This window comes from Elephas maximus, chromosome 10 (genome assembly GCF_024166365.1).
Source record: "Elephas maximus indicus isolate mEleMax1 chromosome 10, mEleMax1 primary haplotype, whole genome shotgun sequence".
Lineage (NCBI taxonomy): Eukaryota > Metazoa > Chordata > Mammalia > Proboscidea > Elephantidae > Elephas > Elephas maximus.
This window is the reverse complement of record NC_064828.1, coordinates 6236203-6257923: the sequence shown is the minus strand read 5'-3', so window position 1 is coordinate 6257923 and position 21721 is coordinate 6236203. Positions and strand designations below refer to the sequence as shown.

General features: G+C 42.6%; 1 protein-coding gene across 4 annotated transcripts in view; it reads right to left on the bottom strand.

Annotated features, from left to right (window-relative positions):
* SECISBP2L (SECIS binding protein 2 like) overlaps positions 1-15681 on the bottom strand; it is a 63557-nt gene extending 47876 nt beyond the window's left edge. For 2 of the 4 annotated variants that reach the window (XM_049899609.1, XM_049899611.1), the window contains exons 1-4: positions 15499-15680; positions 7072-7250; positions 5718-6042; positions 4050-4185 (exon numbers count right to left, since the gene is read on the bottom strand). In XM_049899609.1, coding sequence (XP_049755566.1) covers positions 4050-4185; positions 5718-6042; positions 7072-7250; positions 15499-15522 — 664 coding nt within the window. In that variant the 5' untranslated portion in view covers positions 15523-15680. Of the gene's footprint in view, positions 1-4049; positions 4186-5717; positions 6043-7071; positions 7251-15214; positions 15382-15498 lie in introns of those variants that run through there. The other 2 variants (XM_049899613.1, XM_049899612.1) reach the window with 2 other exon arrangements.
* Positions 15682-21721: the final 6040 nt, after the last annotated feature.

Below are 21721 nucleotides of genomic sequence, written 5' to 3'. Positions count from 1 at the left end.
AGTAAGGACACCAGCAAACAAGGTGAAGGAAGAGTAAGGACCCCGGCTAACAAGGTGAAGGAAGAGTAAGGACGCTGGCAAACAAGGTGAAGGAAGAGTAAAGACGCCGGCAAACAAGGTGAAGGAAGAATAAAGATGCCGGCAAACAAGGTGAAGGAACAGTAACGACACCAGCAAGCAAGGTGAAGGAAGAGTAACGACGCCAGCAAACAAGGTGAAGGAACAATAAGGACGCCAGCAAGCAAGGTGAAGGAACAGTAGGGACGCCAGCAAACAAGGTGAAGGAACAGTAACGACACCGGCAAGCAAGGTGAAGGAAGAGTAAGGACGCCAGCAAACAAGGTGAAGGAACAATAAGGACGCCAGCAAGCAAGGTGAAGAAGAGTAAGGACACCAGCAAGCAAGGTGAAGGAAGAGTAAGGACACCAGCAAGCAAGGTGAAGGAACAGTAAGGACACCAGCAAGCAAGGTGAAGGAACAGTAAGGGCACCAGCAAACAGGGTGAAGGAACAGTAAGGGCACCAGCAAACAGGGTGAAGGAACAGTAAGGGCACCAGCAAGCAAGGTGAAGGAACAGTAAGGGCACCAGCAAACAGGGTGAAGGAACAGTAAGGGCACCAGCAAGCAAGGTGAAGGAACAGTAAGGGCACCAGCAAGCAAGGTGAAGGAACAGTAAGGACACCAGCAAACAGGGTGAAGGAACAGTAAGGGCACCAGCAAACAGGGTGAAGGAACAGTAAGGGCACCAGCAAGCAAGGTGAAGGAACAGTAAGGACACCAGCAAACAGGGTGAAGGAACAGTAAGGGCTCCAGCAAACAGGGTGAAGGAACAGTAAGGGCACCAGCGAACAGGGTGAAGGAACAGTAAGGGCACCAGCGAACAGGGTGAAGGAACAGTAAGGGCACCAGCGAACAGGGTGAAGAAACAGTAAGGGCACCAGCAAACAGGGTGAAGGAACAGTAAGGGCACCAGCAAACAGGGTGAAGGAACAGTAAGGGCACCAGCAAGCAAGGTGAAGGAACAGTAAGGGCACCAGCAAGCAAGGTGAAGGAACAGTAAGGACACCAGCAACAGGGTGAAGGAACAGTAAGGGCACCAGCAAACAGGGTGAAGGAACAGTAAGGGCACCAGCAAACAGGGTGAAGGAACAGTAAGGGCACCAGCAAACAGGGTGAAGGAACAGTAAGGGCACCAGCAAACAGGGTGAAGGAACAGTAAGGGCACGAGCAAGCAAGGTGAAGGAACAGTAAGGACACCAGCAAACAGGGTGAAGGAACCGTAAGGGCGCCAGCAAGCAGGGTGAAGGAACAGTAAGGGCTCCAGCAAACAGGGTGAAGGAACAGTAAGGACACCAGCAAACAGGGTGAAGGAACAGTAAGGGCGCCAGCAAACAGGGTGAAGGAACAGTAAGGGCGCCAGCAAACAGGGTGAAGGAACAGTAAGGGCGCCAGCAAACAGGGTGAAGGAACAGTAAGGGCGCCAGCAAACAGGGTGAAGGAACAGTAAGGACGCCAGCAAACAGGGTGAAGGAACAGTAAGGACGCCAGCAAACAGGGTGAAGGAACAGTAAGGGCGCCAGCAAACAGGGTGAAGGAACAGTAAGGGCGCCAGCAAGCAAGGTGAAGGAACAGTAAGGGCACCAGCAAACAGGGTGAAGGAACAGTAAGGGCACCAGCAAACAGGGTGAAGGAACAGTAAGGGCACCAGCGAACAGGGTGAAGGAACAGTAAGGACGCCAGCAAACAGGGTGAAGAAACAGTAAGGGCGCCAGCAAACAGGGTGAAGGAACAGTAAGGGCGCCAGCAAACAGGGTGAAGGAACAGTAAGGGCTCCAGCAAACAAGGTGAAGGAACAGTAAGGGCACCAGCAAACAGGGTGAAGGAACAGTAAGGGCACCAGCAAACAGGGTGAAGGAACAGTAAGGGCTCCAGCAAACAGGGTGAAGGAACAGTAAGGACACCAGCAAACAGGGTGAAGGAACAGTAAGGGCTCCAGCAAACAGGGTGAAGGAACAGTAAGGACACCAGCAAACAGGGTGAAGGAACAGTAAGGGCACCAGCAGACAGGGTGAAGGAACAGTAAGGACACCAGCAAACAGGGTGAAGGAACAGTAAGGACGCCAGCAAACAGGGTGAAGGAACAGTAAGGACGCCAGCAAACAGGGTGAAGGAACAGTAAGGACGCCAGCAAACAGGGTGAAGGAACAGTAAGGACGCCAGCAAACAGGGTGAAGGAACAGTAAGGGCGCCAGCAAACAGGGTGAAGGAACAGTAAGGGCGCCAGCAAACAGGGTGAAGGAACAGTAAGGGCGCCAGCAAACACGGTGAAGGAACAGTAAGGACGCCAGCAAACAGGGTGAAGGAACAGTAAGGGCGCCAGCAAACAGGGTGAAGGAACAGTAAGGGCGCCAGCAAACAGGGTGAAGGAACAGTAAGGACGCCAGCAAACAGGGTGAAGGAACAGTAAGGACGCCAGCAAACAGGGTGAAGGAACAGTAAGGGCTCCAGCAAACAGGGTGAAGGAACAGTAAGGGCACCAGCAAACAGGGTGAAGGAACAGTAAGGGCACCAGCAAACAGGGTGAAGGAACAGTAAGGACGCCAGCAAACAGGGTGAAGGAACAGTAAGGGCTCCAGCAAACAGGGTGAAGGAACAGTAAGGACACCAGCAAACAGGGTGAAGGAACAGTAAGGGCTCCAGCAAACAGGGTGAAGGAACAGTAAGGACACCAGCAAACAGGGTGAAGGAACAGTAAGGGCTCCAGCAAACAGGGTGAAGGAACAGTAAGGACACCAGCAAACAGGGTGAAGGAACAGTAAGGGCACCAGCAAACAGGGTGAAGGAACAGTAAGGACACCAGCAAACAGGGTGAAGGAACAGTAAGGACACCAGCAAACAGGGTGAAGGAACAGTAAGGACACCAGCAAACAGGGTGAAGGAACAGTAAGGACGCCAGCAAACAGGGTGAAGGAACAGTAAGGACGCCAGCAAACAGGGTGAAGGAACAGTAAGGGCGCCAGCAAACAGGGTGAAGGAACAGTAAGGGCGCCAGCAAACAGGGTGAAGGAACAGTAAGGGCGCCAGCAAACACGGTGAAGGAACAGTAAGGACGCCAGCAAACAGGGTGAAGGAACAGTAAGGGCGCCAGCAAACAGGGTGAAGGAACAGTAAGGGCGCCAGCAAACAGGGTGAAGGAACAGTAAGGACGCCAGCAAACAGGGTGAAGGAACAGTAAGGACGCCAGCAAACAGGGTGAAGGAACAGTAAGGGCTCCAGCAAACAGGGTGAAGGAACAGTAAGGGCACCAGCAAACAGGGTGAAGGAACAGTAAGGGCACCAGCAAATAGGGTGAAGGAACAGTAAGGGCTCCAGCAAACAAGGTGAAGGAACAGTGAGGGCACCAGCAAACAGGGTGAAGGAACAGTAAGGACACCAGCAAACAGGGTGAAGGAACAGTAAGGGCTCCAGCAAACAGGGTGAAGGAACAGTAAGGGCTCCAGCAAACAGGGTGAAGGAACAGTAAGGACACCAGCAAACAGGGTGAAGGAACAGTAAGGACACCAGCAAACAGGGTGAAGGAACAGTAAGGACGCCAGCAAACAGGGTGAAGGAACAGTAAGGACGCCAGCAAACAGGGTGAAGGAACAGTAAGGGCACCAGCAAGCAGGGTGAAGGAACAGTAAGGGCACCAGCAAGCAAGGTGAAGGAACAGTAAGGGCGCCAGCAAACAGGGTGAAGGAACAGTAAGGGCACCAGCAAGCAAGGTGAAGGAACAGTAAGGGCTCCAGCAAACAAGGTGAAGGAACAGTAAGGACACCAGCAAACAGGGTGAAGGAACAGTAAGGGCACCAGCAAACAGGGTGAAGGAACAGTAGGGGCACCAGCAAACAGGGTGAAGGAACAGTAAGGGCACAGACTGTTTGGTCCTTCCTAGGGAATCTGACAAACTGGCAGACAGATGGAAGGATGGAAGTCTGGAATCCCGGAAAGCGGTGCAGTCCACAGCTACAAAGCCAGCACAGGGAAGCGGGTGAACGCCCCTGACTTACCAGTCTGCTGTGCAGCATCCACCAGAAGCACAATTTTTGATCGATTATCAGGACCTGCTGCACTTGTCTCTTTCTGAGTAGCTACATTTTTCACCAGGGGCCTCTTGCTTTTTATGTGCTGTTGTAAAAGCTGTTGCTGATTTAAATTAAAAAAAGAAAAAAAAATTTTTTTTAAGATCCTACTCAACGTACCTAAACATAAAATACACAGCCATTATAAAATACACCTAAGCACATGCTCCCAATCAGTGGCTCCCAATCCACGGCTCAGCAGGGTTACTGTGTGAAAGTTCTATGAAACTCTTAGGCTACATAATGTTTTACACATGCACATATGTTCATAAACCATTTCAAATAACAAAACAGCTGTGATGAACAAAATATGAATTCACTTTTATGTTATTTGCATTTGTATTTTCCCAATTAATAAATAATAGGGGCATAATTTTAATCATATAAGGGGTTGTAAATTTTTATTACAAGTGGTAGTAAAAAGTGTGGTAACTTGTCCCAAGGCTATAATTTAATTTCACGATAGCAGTGAAGCTGCAACAGAAATTTCTGCTTCAAAGTTCAAAAAAAAAAAAGTAAAAATGCTGATCCTTTCCTTCACTTTTTAAATACTCATCACTTCAATGGCAATTTAGGTTTCAGAACTCTGTATTTAACTTCCTAAATTCAAGTCCTGGGAATGCACACTAAGTCACGTTCCTTCAGGATCTGGGAGTTATACACTATTACCTTACCTCCAAGACTTCTTTTCATTCTCAGAGGTCCCGAGAAGATTCCCCTTGGCCCAGAGTATTTCCATGAACAAAGCCTAAAAGCTTTTCAGAGCAACCTCTGCTGCTTGTTTGTATTTTAATTTGTAAAAACTATGCCAGGAGACTGCAAAGTCTTTTACTAAAGAAGCTGAGGTCAACGGAATCTACCGAAAGTATCAACTCCTTGATGATACAGCATAAGGTGAGTCTAAGAAGTCACTCTGCCTTCTATCAGCTCAAAGTGCTGAGCAGAAACCTGGTTTTTCTTATTATTAGCTTTGATATTAAGGCTGCATTGAAAAAGTAACCTTTTCGTTAATAGTTACCTAGAGTAAACCCTAACTCCTTGTGATTTCAAAGACTTCATAAAATGGTTTCACACACGTATCTTACATCTCTTCAACCCTGGGAGACCCTGTGTTCATACAGTAGTAAGGCACCTCTCGAGTAACAAAGTGCTGTTCCTACTAAAAGCTCACATAATGAAACTGAAGGGATCCCATGAATCACAAGTGCTCTTTCCTACAATATCTCCTGCAGACTTCTAAGGCTGAAATACTTTAAAGTGCACTAGCCATTCAACACTGCTAGCACGCGATGCATACTGACCTCTTAGGTAATGCTGGTGTCGCCGTGCAATTATCACTAAATTAATTTGAAAATGCTAATATGTTTATGTAGAACTCTCTGAAGGAACTTAAAGAAGACAGTAAATCATTTCAGCAATCAAGAATGAGGAACCATTAAAAAACAGTCAATATCCTTGACTATTTTATAATAGTGAATGAAATGCTTTATACTAAATTAAGCGTTAAAGGGCCATCAATACAAGTAGCAAATTTCTTGTATTAGTATTAAAAACAGAAATATCAAACATAAAAGCCAGTCAACCAGAGTCACTTACTTTTGGTACCACTGGTCCTCTGTTACTGTTTCTGCCTCGGTGACTGGACAACGGGAAGACCTGCCCAAGCTGATTTGGACGCTCAGTACACTCTGTGGCTAGAGCATTTACAGTACTTGTGGCCTGAAAGGTGCTGGAGTACGGTGTAGGAAACGGATGATAAAAACCCATAACTTGGGCACACGGTGCTGGCATCAGCTGGTAATACGCATAGTCTGCAGAAACAGGTGGCTGAGCAGATATGACAGGGTAAGCAAGGTACGGTCCAGCAGGATTCGGACTGGGCTGCTGCCATCGTATATCATTGTTATATAATGGAAACTGTCTGCAAAACAAAATAAAAAAAGAATAAATCTACTGACGAGTCTAAAACTCATGCTAAAGCAAAATCTCTTAACTCATTCCAACAACAACAAAACAACAGCACAGAAAATGGGCCTTATAATAATTCTAGGAGAGAACACAAATTTACCATCATCTTATAAATTTTCTTGTCATAAGTAATATCATGTTAGTATTATTACGTATATGTAATGACAATTTAAATGTCAGTATACATTAATCCAGTATGATAGTTTTGCCGCATTACAAAAATTTAAAAGTACCTACTATTCTTATTTGTAGCTCTCCCCTCAACCTCCTCAAGATATTTTTGCCTAAAACACCCAGCTGCTGGGTCTACCAACAAAGAGAGTCCAAAGTTCCCAACCAACGACAACTACTGTGACAGCCCTGCAAAAAAGCAGGGAAAGGTGACCACTGTGTTAAGGTGATCATTACATAGGGTGATCTGAGTCCTCCACCTTTCATACTTCAGCTGAGTCGCAGGGCCTCCCACTCCTCTAACCCCCTGGCCAAGTCCAACTCTTCTCCTGGCTCCCTTCCTTGGCAATGGAAGCAGGCTCCAGGTCCAAGGGAAGGAAGAGGAGAAAGAAGCAAACCTTCCACGGCCATCTTATCCCTAGTCGTAGGGCTTGTTCTACGTGTAGCTTCCATGAAGCAGCAGCAACCTCCCCTGTCCCAGGGAGCCCCTCACCAAAGGCTGCTCCTGAAGTGTGAGGGGTACTGGGGAGCAGGGAACTGGCACACAGAGCTTCTCCTTACCAACCCCATGACAAGGCGAAATTGAAAAATATTCACTACCATAATCCCGAAATGTTTTAAAATAAGCCGCTCTCTGGTTTACTCGTAAATTCTCAAATATTATCTGGTAAGGTGAAAAACAAAATTTATCACACTGTAGACTTGGCCATTTTGTCAAATACAAAAATACTATTATTAAATTTAGTTTAGAAATGACTTAAAACAATCCAATATTGGTCAAAGACCTTTAATATAAAAGAAAATAAATTACCGATTCGACTGGTTCTCCTGCACAAATGGGTAACAAGTAATCAGGTAGCTGGGAATTGGAGTTGGTTCAACACCAGAAACACTTCCATTCTCATTTGGGAGTGTCATAGGGATCATAATTGTATCAGGATTCTTCTTCTGGGGAATAAATGGCTCTACTTCAGCTGACAGTTTGACATTCTTCAAAGAGAAGGTGAGATGCATTAACAGCAAGTGAGCAAAAAACTTTAATAATACAAATTCACAATTTAACAAAAGAAGAATTCATCTTTACAAACAGTAATTGGGATTTTTCTCAGGATTCACAAAACATTCAATAGGAACAGCAATGTTAATTTAAAATAACTGAACAATGATCAAATTATTTATACAAAGTCATCAAATAAAACAAGGAAAAACTTAGAAAAGGTTGCTACATTTCAATGAAATAATTTCTTACGTAATCAAATCTGGTAAAAGAATCAAGAGTACCAGGAAGTCACACCTCAGAGTTCAAAAATAAAGCTGGTAGTAAGAAATCTAGCTCTTCAGACAAAACAATGTGTTAACTAATTTTGTTAAAAAAAAAAAATGTGTTAACTAATTTTGTTAGGAGGGGAAAAATCACTAAGAGTTCTGAAAGATAATTATTCTATCTGTTTGAAGAGCATAAAAAAGAGTCTGTTTCTGTCCAGTTTCAGGAAATTGGATTAATAGTGTGAAACCAAAAGGAAGGAAAACGTTTAAGATGAAAGAAAAAATACATAACATAAGGGGAAATAATTTCAGTTCACAGTTAAATTGGAAAAAAAATGAGAACTACTGCAGTTTCCCACTAAACAATTTGAGCAAACTAAAGTGATTCATAGTATGTACTGTTTATTTTACGTCTTTTCTTCTGATAAAATACACAGTGATTTAAAAGACATATAAAGAAAAAAGTCATAACCTTTAGAGATGTACATGTCAATGGCAAACATAAAGAAAAGTCAATAAACAGTGGGTTTGGTTTTTTTTTTTTGGTTTTATGAAAGTCTTGGACAGGAAAGAGGGAGCTGTGATTGAGTGGAGACATCTGGAGAGACTCTAGGGTACCCAGGAAAGTCCATACTTGGGTGATAGTTACGGGATGTTCACCTTATAGTAACTCATTAAGTTGTACACTGTTTTATGCAGTTATGTACATTTGTTATACTTAACAAGTTAAAAATTAAAAAAAAAAATCTACAGGTACTTTCTGCAAAAATAAAAGAATGACAGAAACCACATAGCAAAACCAAATCCATTGCCATCAAGTCGATTCCAACTCATCGAAGAAACTACGTAAGTATTACAATCTAAAAAGATATGACTTAAAACACAACTTTTCAATGAAACCAGTTAAGTGAGAACAAGCCAGTGTGTCAACCACTAAGATCAATTACCTTGAAGCAATGGTCCTAAATCAGAATTTTTCCCCAAAAAACCCAATAGGGCAGTGTTTATTAGAAACTCCCATCAAAGCATAGTTTTCAGAATAAATTCCGAGTATGTTTTTCACAATAGCACTCAGTAACAAATCCTAGAAAATCTAAAGACAAGACTTGCTATGCTCAATACACAGCCTTTACTCAAAAAATAAAGTTTTCTAAAAGTAAACCATGGTGAATATTAAAAATAATCCTACAAAAAGGGGTAAAAAGAAGTTGAACTACATAAACCCCCAAAAACCCAGTGCTGTCGAGTCGATTCCGACTCACAGCGACCCTACAGGACAGAGTAGAACTGGGCCGTAAGTTTCCCAGGAGCGCCTAGCAGATTCAAAGCGCCGACCCTTTGGTCAGCAGCCGTAGCTCTTACCCACTACGCCACCAGGGTTTCCTACCAGTATGAATTCAATGCACTTGTTGCCTGCCAGATTTAACTTTAAAGTCTATGATTGTATTACTAACCAAAATCTGAAGTATATATAGCAGTAACACAAATACTTGTGAACTAACAGTGGTTTCTTCAATGTCAACACAAAAAGTAAAAACACCTTCAAATGATATTAGTAGTAATTTTCTGTGATATTTACTAGAACCCAAAACTCATTTATATAAGGTATAAAATATCTAATAAACGTCTCTTTAAGCAGAAGAAGAAAAAGTTTATTTTCAACACTAATTCACAGAAAACGGAAGCTTGCTTTATACAGCTCATACATATTCATATGAAGATGGGGAATTTAAGTGACATTTGTAAAAGATATATCTTAACTGCACTAAAAATGTAACTTTTAGGAATTTCTCTAAAAAATAAAAAACCCTTTTAAACATAAGAACTCTAAGCAGTTTCATAAAATGTGGACTACTAGACATTTGTTGTTGTTAGTACCATCGAATGGTTCCAACTCACAGCGACCCTACGTACTATAGAATTAAACATTGCCAGGTGCTGCACGTTAGGCATTAGGGTCGTTTTTTTTTTGTTTTCGGGTTTTGTTTTAAAGCAAGGAATACGGGCACACCAAATTTTCAGTCTAAAATCAAAAAAGGAACAGTACTAATGTACAAAGAAATAAGATAATTTAAAAATAACATTTTCCTAACCAAACCCCCCCCCCCCTCCACTAACTTACAAGTTACTGTGGTAACAACATATTCAAACTTTTGCTCAGGTCAAAACTTGGAATGTGGTGTTTTCCGCCCAGTTTCATCTGTACATTATAATAAGAGCTTTATAAACTTAGACAACCCACTGCTCAACAGGTATCATGCATAATTTATAACTAATGTCTGCACATACACACTTACCTGTAAATACAAAGGTTTTATTGGTTTCTATTCTAAGTGCTATTCTAGATAATCAGTTTAACAATAAAACAAACGCTGAAATGATCCTTTGTTTTTAGCAAGAAAAAAGAAAAGCTGCTGTGGTCAACAGCTGCACGAACAGAAGATATCACTAGCAGGAACGGACTGGCAAACTTTCTCCTACAGTTACAGTTCTGTTTGGTTTTAAAAGTAGTTTATTGTGACTTTGGGGCCTCCAGTATCAAACATCAAAATGCAGTATCTGTTGTTTTTAGACCTGAAAAGTAATGCTATGATACTGAAAGTCTCACAATTCTACAGAATAAAATCTGTACAGATAATATGTTAACAGAACAAGCAGATTCTGGCAATATCTCAATTACATTACCACAGAAATCAAAGACTTGCACAATAGACAAAAAAAGTTATGAAAAAGTTATCTGGACTAAGCTATTCAATGCCCATTTTAGTCCCCTGTTTGAATTTCTGTGTTTAGCCTCTCTACTTTTGTAAAGATTTATTTTTTAGGCACCGGAATCTACACACCTAAATATGGAAAAAATCTGACTATTCTTGTTCTACTATTTGCTTCAGATCAGGAAAAAAAAAACTACATAGTAAAATTATCTTTATCTTTCCAAATTATTCCAGAAAGTCCCAAGTTAATAAAAAATCATAATAGTAATTCTAGAACTGTATTTGAAAAAATATTTAAGTGGTTTCATACTCATCTTTAATTTTGTGTATATTAAATCAAATGTCAATAATAAAATTTCTCTGAGATGAATAATCTAGAAAACCCAAGAATTTATCAGAACATGAAACTACAAAAATCTTGTTTAAAATAAATTATTAAGCAAATGCATTCGGATACGTGACGGCCTATGTAATTCAAACAAATCTATACTGAGCACACGTTCTGGAGAAACACTAAGCTGGGCTGATTTAGCAAAACTGGGCAAACTGAACTAAGCACACCTGAGCAGCGAGTGCACACGGAAGTCTTCAAGATGCAGCCTGCACAGAAGTGCAGAAAAAAATGACACCCACTTCAAATGAAAACTGAGGTAGGACACGAGGCAGCGAAATTTCAGAGCATTAACACCCGCAGACAAAACGTGACCATAGAAGCTTTCCATACTCTTCCAGGATGAAAATATGATATATCGAACATCAAGATATTTTACATCCTACAGCCAAAAATAAATGTCTTCTGACAGAGAAAAGGGTTAACATTTACGGATTACCTGCTGGCCATCCTGCTTTCTGACTGGAATGGTTTAAAGTAAACCACTTGCCAAAACAAACTGCAGTATTTCTATGTTTAAGTTTTACAAGACTTCAGAACACACTGAGCGAAAGAAGTACTTAATTCTGACACTGCCTACTGGCTTTGCTACCAGCACATTTTCCCTCTTTTCTCAAAACAGACTGAGTCTAATGGTTTTAAAATATGACGGCACTTTTCTAAGAACCAACTTTCTAGGTTTAACACTAGTTTTTGGATTATCTAATTCGTTAATTTCTGCTTATATATTTATTGTTTTCTTCTCTGCTTCCATGGGGTTTTTCCCCTAACTTCTTGCCTTGGATGTTTAATTTTTATTTTCGTTTTAAAATGCCCAATAATGAAAGCATTTATGACTATGCATTGACCTCGGGGTACATATAGCTTCAGCCACATTCCATGGGTTTCCATATGCAGTATTCTTTTTTTTGTTTTTACCTTTTCAGTAACTTATAACTGTACTTTTTCTCTTTGACCCAAGGGTTTAGAAAAAAACATCTTTTTAAATTTCCAAATAGTATTTGCTACAAATGAGAATGCATTTTTTTCCTTAATTACAAAAAAACAAAACCTGCTGCCGAGAAGTCAATTTCAACTCATAAGGACCCTACAGAATAAGAGTAGAGCTGCCCCACAGGGTTCCCAAGGAGCAGCTGATAAATTCGAACTGCCGACCTTTTGGTTAGCAGTCAAGCTCTTAAATCACTGCAACACCGGGACTCCAAATTACAAAAGTATTATTTTCAAAATCTGGTAAGACAGATATACGTATGTCTATATATAAAGGCCAACTATAAGTATTTTTGAATAATAAACATTATACAGTAACCTACTTAAATGTATTAGTTTGGGCTGTTGAGATTACCTGAAGATTATAAATTATTTAGAGACAACAATTATAAATCCAGTCATTCTGTAACCTCATTAGTGAACAGTACACTGCGTAAATGTCAAAACCATTAATAACCAATAATTCTCTAAATTCTCATTTACAACTTGTCTAATGTTAACATACTAAAAATTAAACCGATGTTTAAATTATGTGATTTGTGATAACACAAGACACATGAAACCTTGGGTGTTTTGTCACCTCTAAGCCTATTGTTTTAAAAAGTCTCAAAACAGTGTCCTAAATTTCCTTAAAAAAGAAATGCTAAACCTTTATAAACAAAATGAACTCCCTGATTTATTCTTCACATCCCTTCCAGCAGTCTGTTAGGGGGAAAAAAGGCATTATGTCAAGTTATATCAATCTGCTTCTAGAACACCTAACTCTGGCAGTTAAAATACAGCTGTGTGCTTTGACTTAACAGTCCTGCTAAAAGAGAACACTGCGGATTCTTTTCTAGTACATAACATTTTTCCAAATAGTCATTATCGCAATTAAGACCATCAATCTAGCATTGTATTCCCAAGTAACTTACTTTTTACAATCTTGATCAACATATATAAAATGTATCTTTTTATAGAAAGATTTTATTAAAAAAAATACGAGGTCCTTTGCAATAAAAGCAAACAATACCTTCAGGCAAAAAACATGTAAGATTTTTTAAAGTTGTATATTGTACAGTATTTCAAGAATTTAATTAGGTTAAAAAGAGACGCACAAAGTTTGTATCAAGTCTTATTTTTTGAAAACTCAAATTTCTATGTACTAAAATAACGCATAAGTTTTAATGCTATGAGCTATTTCCAGAAGTTCTGAATGTAAGGCAACACTCATTTAAAACGGGAAAAACAAACATTTTGTAGGGAAAAAAAAAACTGAGCACATACCACGGATACTTTTTAATGGTCTTTACCTATTTAAATTCATTTCATTTGTAGAAATATAAAAGTGTATTAAAAATAACCTGCAGAAGTCATTACATTACCCTATGGTACAGTGGGAAAACTCAAGAACTCTCCTAAATTGAGAAATCTCAGTTCTAGCCCCTATGCTACCATTAATAGTTGTTTAGCTTTTTCCAGTGATAGATCCCTTTGAGAATATGATAAAAATCTTGGGCTCTTATCCCAGAAAAAATGTATATATACAATGTAGCACACTCCTTCCAGCACATTCATGAACCCCTGAATTAACTGGCTACAGCATTAACTAAGCAACGCCACATCATTTTTCTGGATTTGTTTCTGTTGTGTATGTGAAGGGTCAATTTTTTCTCTCACTTAGTGTTAGGCAAGAGAAGATGCAGCAGGTACCAGAGAAAAAAAGAAAAAAGATCTTCAGTGAAAAAAATCTTTTAGGATTTTTTTTTCTTGTACTCCTTACATGTCTCCTCCTCTCTCTCCGAGGTATTAATTGGTTGTGGACTTTGGAAAGACCTACAATGAAAAGGAAAGGGGCTCCCTAGTTTCAATTATTTTCTCATAACACTTGCTGATAGATAATCACAGGAAATAGCTATGCTAAAAGTTATCATCTAACTAGCTAATTACATTTCATCTAGAATGAAAGGAGTCATAAGTATACATATGGTAGCATTACTGGTTCCAGCTCTGGGTGGTGAAGGGCCGAAACGTTAAAGCCTTTCATTAGCAACACACATGGAAGGAAAGGGTTCAAGGATATCTCCTATTCATCTGTCAGGCTTTAAAACTTAAAAAAAAGTTTTTAAAATTATACTGGATATAGGCTGTGTAGAGCATTCTAGGTCACAGGAAAGCCTGTTTATATTTGCTAAGAGCTTCCACATCAATTTTGTTTGGTAAATTCCACGTATTGTTTTAAAAAAAATAATCATTTGCATTTTCAGTCATAGTCTAGTAAGAACTTATGCTTTGTTAAAAATTTTTCAAAATAAAAACTGGCTCTGATTAGCTATAATATACACAAATTTAAGAGTCCAGGAAATCTTGTCTCAAATATGCAGGTACTAATAATTCCATTTGTAAAATAATTAGGTAAATCATTAGCCTCTCCTATTCCGTCATGGAGCCCTGGTGGCGCAGTGGCTGAGAGCTCTGCTGCTAACCACAGGTCCGCAGTTTGAATCCACCTGCTGCTCCTGGAAAACCCTGCGGGGCAGATCTACTCTGTCCTATAGGGTCGCTACGAGTCGGAATCGACTCCACGGAAACGGGTTTGGTGGGGGGGGGGGAAGGTGAGTTATTACATCATTTATTTACCTAAATTCATCACTAGGCAAGCCGCTCTTCAGCAGAAAAGGGGCATGGTTCATGAGCCAACTTCCCCTTCATCAAATTTGCTACAATTAAGTTGTTTTGGTAACCGTTTGGAAAGTGGAAAAACTGAAATGCTGGGAGCAGGGGGAGCTATTATTTTCCATTATTCTTTACGTTTTCGTTATCCCTGCCTTCCAGCGCCTACAGCAGGAATAACCCATATGTAACCATGACCCAATAACCTGTAGGTGCCGCCCAGCGGTACAAACAGCGACCAGGAACTTTTTCAGCCTCAGAGGTTTTCTGGGAAGCCGGTGTCCCACTGACAGTGCGCGCTGCCTCAAAGCAAAGGCCTTGACGACTTCTGAAATCCAAGAAACGGGCGTGTACCGCAGACTACTATTTTTACGGGGTATTACATGAGATGTCTGAAGTTTTCGTAGGAAAAAAAATTTTTTTTGAAAATCTTTATTAGTTCACATACGCACCAACAGATCCCGGTGGGGACTCGGGGGTATAATTACGGTCCTTCGCACGTACCACTCAACACTTAGGGTAGGCTTATGGGAATGGGGCAAGAACAAAAAAGCCCACACTACCTACCAAAAACTCAGACACTCCATGATTCAGCATGCTTCCATTAATAAAAACACATAGTACCAACAAAAAATTCAAAGCAGAAAATAACTGGGTCACCAAACGGATAATCAAAAACTTATTGCAATTAAAAACAAATAAAACAGAACACTAATGGGACTACTTTTCGAGCATGAAAACGGGATCAGAAATCACTCTTCGGGTCCTACACCCTTAAAACAAAACCTGGATTTAAAAAGAAAGAAAGAAAGAAACAGTATAATTTTTGCACAACACCTGAATAGAGAGGCAAGGGAAAAGAAAACCTCTCCAACGCCTGTGCAACAGCCAGGCGTCCCTCAACCGGACGTCGCCCTGAAACGCCCGCGGCCCTCCCTCACCTGTCCGTCAGGAGCCTCCGAGAGCCTCCCGCCCAGAACGCAGGCTCCGGGGCCGAGGAGCAGGGCAGCGGGGACGGCTCGCGGAAGTCACCCCGCCCGGCGGGACGCGGGACGCGCGCGGGCAGCTCGGCGCCCCGGCCCTTCGCCCGGCCGGAGCAGCCCCGCGCGGGGCGGCAGCTGGAGACAATGCCGGGGCCGAGCGCCGCCAGGCCGCCGGGAGCGGGCTCTGGCCCCGCAGGGCCCCCGGCCCGAAGACCCAGGCCCGGCCTGCCCGGCCCGCGTACCTGCTCTGCGGGGGCTCGGTCCATGGCGCCTGCAGCAGCAGCGGGCGCGCGTTAGTCGGTGTGGACAGCGATCCGGGCCGCTTTCTCCATGGCCCCCCGCGCGGGTCCAGACCGGGCTCCGGGCCTCCGCCCCTGCCTGCTGCCCCGACGCCGAGTCGGGCGACGCCACCGGCCGAGGAGGCGGACCCAGCTCCGGGAGATGCAGAAGGCGGCGGCCTCGGGGCGGGACCGTCTGAGACGGAAGCCGAGGAGGGCCTAACTGGGCGGGAGGCGTTGTCGGAAATGGAGGCGAGCGGAAGGCGAAGGAGCAGGGAGGAGGCTAGAGGCCCGTGGGCGGGATGACGGCGGTGGCCTGAGCCGCGGCGTGAGCCTGGGCTGACCCAGCCGCGGCTGAGGCTGAGGCTGAGGCCGAGACTGCGGGAGACGCCCCAAACCACCCCGCCCTCTGCGCGGGACTTAACTGCTCCCCTGGACTGCTAAACTGGAGGGGTGGTGGGCCCTTGGGTCCAGGACCCTCGGGCTCCAACCTTCAGGGACTTCAGAAACCTGCTCATGGTCCGGAACCGCCTCTTAGCGGTGTTGGAAGAGCTTTTAGCTCCCCACTGTACATGTTACTTATGTTACCCAGATAAAGACACCAAAGGAAAATGCCAAAAAAAAAAAAGACAAAAGAAACTTAGGAGTCTCTACAAATAGTTGTTGATGAGTTAATCTATCGTCCAGGTCCAGACACACCTTTAGGCTGATTTCACTCTTCTCAGAACCTAACATTACCCTGTCTGTATCACACCACCCAACGGTTAATTATATACTCTGGTATGTTGGTCTTTCCTCTGTACTTATTGATTTTTCCTTTTATCTCCAGTTCATTACCTCCTTGAGGGAAGAGACTGCCACAAAACTGGGCACTTGGTAAGCATTTCAGAAATGCCCTCTGTGCATCTCCTCTGACACGCTCTCCAGCAAACAGCCCTCCTGGAAGAGCTCTTCTTTGCTGCTCAGTTCCCAGGTGAGGAGGAAAAATACAAAGCTAAACCAGAGCTCCCGGTGCAGTTCTACTCTGTCCTATAGGGTCAGTGAGTAGGAATTCACAGCAACGGAGTTTTGGTTTGGTTTATAAGCTAAGGTATATTTAAGGAACAGAGAAGTGGCTGTTGTTTGTGGGGCTGGTGTGGAGATCCACAAATGGGAAAGAAAAAGAATTTTAAGAAGTTTGCTTTGTCATGCCTCAGGAGAAGTCAGTAGAGACGTGAATGCCTTTTCAGTTAGTCTTGGTTGTTAGTCTGGTTTTATTTGAATAGGCTTCTTGAAGAGGCTAGTCTGTGAAGCCCTTCACTATATTATGTTGATATTTTGACCTGGTGAGAGCAGCTATACTTGTACATGGAAATCTCTCATTTAGTTTAATTAACTCTTCTGCATCCTTAACTTTAGATACATAGACAGGTGTTTGAAATGCATGTGTGTGTGACTGTCACATATATGAGCAACTCAAGGACTTAATCATGACAGTGTTCGTAGTGCCTATCACACCTGGTAGACATGCAATGAATGGTGAATAAATTTAGGGTTGCTCAAAAAAACTAAGCTATTTATAAGGTGCAGTTATGTAAACTAACAGATGACCATCCTCCTTCTCAAGTGAAAGATAAAAAGAACTTTGAATGTAGCCATAATTTATCCCCACCCGGAAACCCTGATGGCGTAGTGGTTAAGTGCTACGGCTGCTAACCAAGAGGTCGGCAGTTCAAATCCGCCAGGTGGTCCTTGGAAACTCTATGGGGCAGTTCTACTCTGTCCTATAGGGTCGCTATGAGTTGGAATCAACTCAACAGCAGTGGGTTTGTTTTTTTGGTGTACCCCAGCCAAGTGAAAAAACATCACCATGATGCCTTTAAGATTAGCTCTCACCCTGCCCCACCCCAGCCCTCTCTGCCATGCTGGGACTGTTGCTGTAACCTCCGCTTATGGGGGAGGAGAAAGTGGAGCAGGCGAGGCAGGGGGACCAGCACCTCTTCGGTCTCTCCCACATGGTTATGAAGCTCTGGAAGATCTTCAGAGAAATATCATAAACTGTCATCAGTCAGCATTTTCTTGACATCGAGGTGTCATTTAGAGTTATTCTAATAAGACATTTTGCTAAGTAAGTAACTGGTGTATTTTCTTAGCTTAAAAATTAAATGCATTTTTATTTGCGTAAATAATAAAGTCCCTCAGCATTAAAAAAAAGGACTAGATGTGAGTAAATTACTGAATGAATAAATAAATGAGGGAGAGGGGACAAATCTTCCTTCCAGCAGATTTCCAAATAATATATGTAGATAGATAATCCTCCTCCATGAGGTGGAGCTTAGTACCACTTTCCCCTTTAAGCGCGGCTGGACTTAGTGACTCTCTTCCAAAGAACAGAGTATGGAAGGGGAAAAATAGAAACTTCATAGTGAAGAAGCCTGGCAAACACTACCTTAACCAAGTGGCCAAGGTTAACATCACCAGGGATAAGTCACTGATATGATGTGATGAGAAGGACATTTCATGTATGTATGATTATTCCCTAAAATCATAATCTCAGTCTATAAAAACACCAACCAAACCCAAAGTGAGAGACAGTCTACAACATGCCTGACCAGTGCCCCCCAAAACTGCCAAGATCATGAATAACAAGGAAAGACTGAGAAACTCTTGGCTGGGCTGACCAGGCCAGAAACACCACTTCGTGATATCAGCAGACCTCTAGGGTGGTGGGGAGGATGATGCAACCAATCATGCCCATGTAATGAAGCCCCAGTAAAGGTGCTGAATATGGTCAGAATCAAAAAAACTTAACCCGTTGCCGTTGAGTCAATCCTGACTCATAGCGACCCTATAGATCAGAGTAGAACTGCCCCATAGGGTTTCCAAAGAGCAGCTGGTAGATTCAAACTGCAGACTTTTTGGTTAGCAGCCATAGCTCTTAATCACTGCACCATCAGGGATCCTGAATATGGACAAGGGAAGGTAAAAACCCAAGCTCAAACCTAAACCCATAGCAACCCTATAGGACACAGTAGAACTGCCCCATAGGATTTCCAAGGCTGTTTTTTTTTTTAATCTTTACGGAAGCAAACTGCCACATCTTTCTCCTGAGGAGTGGCTGGTGGGTTCGAATCTCCAAACTTTTGGTTAGCGTTCTTTAACTTGTGAGGTCCGACCTCACTCCAGGAGGCAGAACAGGAGAGGAACAGACGGGGACGGAATTACTAAATTGAGTTGATTTGTCTTTACAGTTTAGTGTGAAAAGTGAGATTTTATTTCCCCCACAGTTACCATCACCCCTACTGACTTTTAAAACTTCCCTACTTAACACAAAATGTCTGTCTTGTTTGCTGTTGTATTCTCCCTACCTGACCAATAGCGGGTGCTCATGTTAAATAAACAAGCATGTGATAAAATATTACCTTGGGATTCTTTCATCCAGGGTTGGGCTCTGTTAGGCATGGGCAGTTTATTGAATGAGCAGGATTCAGCAGGGTGCAAGGAGAAAATTATTTTATTTTTTACTCACTGTCCCTTCAAACCCTTTGAGGGCTACTTCTTATCTTGCCCTGGGTGCAATCTCATGAAGGTCCCACAAACTTCATTCCTTTTCTCTAGATGAGCCCTGCTTAAGGCTGGAAGCGCACAGTGGGGAGACAAGTGAGCCACTTCTGTTTTGTTTTCTGCCTTGCACGTCTCCATCTCTTCCACCTTAACCAGTCTCTGGTTGAGCTTTTAGACTTCTCCAGGTGTGGGCCCAGGGGAAGAAGAAATGCAGGTGAGAGGGGTAGGGTAGCTTTCTCAGATGTTCAATTACTGTAGCAGGCATAAACACATTTCTGGGCAACACTTGTGATACTAGCCCTTACCTCTAGGTTTACGGGGACTGCTTCAGCCCTCTGCTTGTTCCCTTGGGATACAGCAAAGCAGCCTTCTTAGCTAGAATTCCTTTTAAAATGGCTTCAGTAGAAACCCCCTCCCACTGATCCATAAGAGGAGCCCTAGTGGTGCAGTGGTTAAAAGCTCGGCTGCTAACCAAAAGGGAGGCAATTTAAATCCACCAGCTGCTCCTTGGAAACCCTGTGGAACAGTTTTGCTCTGTCCTGTAGGGTCATTATGAATGCGACTCGATGGCAATGTTTTTTTTTTTTTTGCTTGTTTGGTTTTTTTGTTTGATCGATAGCAACATTTTGCTGTACTTGCTTTATCACATATCTATCCATCCATCCATCCAGGAACATTTTGTTATACTTGTTTTATGACATATCTACCCATTCATCCATCCCTCTATACACCCATGAATCCCTCTTACTTTTGGCGCAGCTCAAAGTCAGTTGCAGACATCAATACACATAACTCTGGAAAGACTCACGTGTCCACAGTTCGTAAAAGTGCGCTTGTTCCCGTTGCTGCTCTCTTTCTACTCTGCCTTTGGTTTTCTCAAGAAAGCACCAGATAACATGTTCCTATATTCTGCAGACTCCAGGAGACGCGTATGTATTAGGTTCTCCAAGTGTTTTGCTGAAGGCTTCTCTTAACGTGGCCTGAGGTAAAGGGAAGCATCTCTCTTTCTCTTTTTTCCTCCATAGGAGCTGTGGGTAGGATCAGTATCTCCAAAGCAGTATTCTTCGTGAGTCATCAGTCCCCCATCCCACACCCACCCTCTATAGACTGGAAGTGAGCGTGATGAATACTGCTGAGCCACAATTTCTTAATATATTTTTCAAGGGTGAACTAACACCTACCTTAAGATGCAGAGGGACTTGGCACCTAATGTCTGTCCTTTGGGGACCCAGTCAAAATGACAGAAGTCCAGATTTAATATACTAAAAAAAAAAAAAAACCCCAAACCCATTGCTCTTGAGTTGATTCTGACTCATTGCAACTCTGTAGAATAGAGTAGAACTGCCACATGGGGCTTCTAAGGCTGTAATCTTTTCTTTTTTTATTGTGTTTTAAGTGGAAGTTTACAGATCAAGTCAGTCTCTCATACAAGAATTTTTATACACCTTGCTATATACTCCTAGTTGCTCTCCCCCTAATGAGACAGCACACTCCTTCTCTCCACCCTGTATTCCCCGTGTCCATTCAGCCAGCTCCTGTCCCCCTTTGCCTTCTCATCTCCCTTCCAGACAGGAGCTGCTCACATAGTCTTATGTGTCTACTTCAGCCAAGAAGCTCACTCCTCACCAGTACCATTTTCTATCTTATAGTCCAGTCCAATCCCTGTCTGAAGAGTTGGCTTTGGGAATGGTTCCAGTCTTGGGCTAACAGGTCAGGGGACCATGGCCCAAGGCCGTAATCTTTACAGAAGCAGACTGCCACATCTTTCTCCCGAGGAGCAGCTGGTGGGTTTGAATTGCCGACCTTTCAGTTAGCAGCTGAGCACTTAACCACTATATATCGTTCGCTGAGTACCTGTTACATGCTGGGCACTGGTCTACGTACTGAGGACACAGCAGTGAACAAGGCAGACCAAGTTCCTTCTCTCATGTAATTTACAGTTTATTGTCGAGGAGACAGACAATAGCATATAAATAAAGAAGATAATTTCAGGTAGGGATGAGTGCCGTGAAGGAAATAAAACATAGTAAGGTGATTGAGAGCAAGTGGAGGGGGAGGAGGACTACTTTAGAGGGGGAGGTGACATCTCAGCTGAGAGCTGAGCTGAGGGGCTGAACTCTCTCCTCCACATTTCTGGATTGATCCCTCCTGAAGATGATTTAAGAACATGATATCTGAGCTGAGACTTAAAGAATAGGAAAAGGTGGGAGAAAAATAAAGCAAAGGTCCCAGGAGTGAAAACTCTAGGCATTGGAGGAAGGGAAAGGAAGAGGCCATTGTGACTGGAGCATGATAGGAGGGAGATAGATGGAGCGGGAGACTGGAGCCAAACTGTGTGAGGGAGCTTGTCTGCCATGGTATGGATTTTGGATTTAATTTAAATCCAAAAGGCATTTAGTGGGTTTAGAAGAAGTGCACTATATTCACATTTTGGCTGAATGCTGATAAATGTTAAAACTGATACTTAACTTTTGGGATATAAGAACAAATCTAAACATTTATTTAAGAATTCAATTATTACAAAATTATAAAAATTAAATAGTCAAATTTGAAAAGTTTGATGTAATGCAGGAATGGTTTCTCAGTACTGTTTGCTCCTGCGTGGCTCTGCAGTAAGGATACACAAAAGGTCACACTGACATTT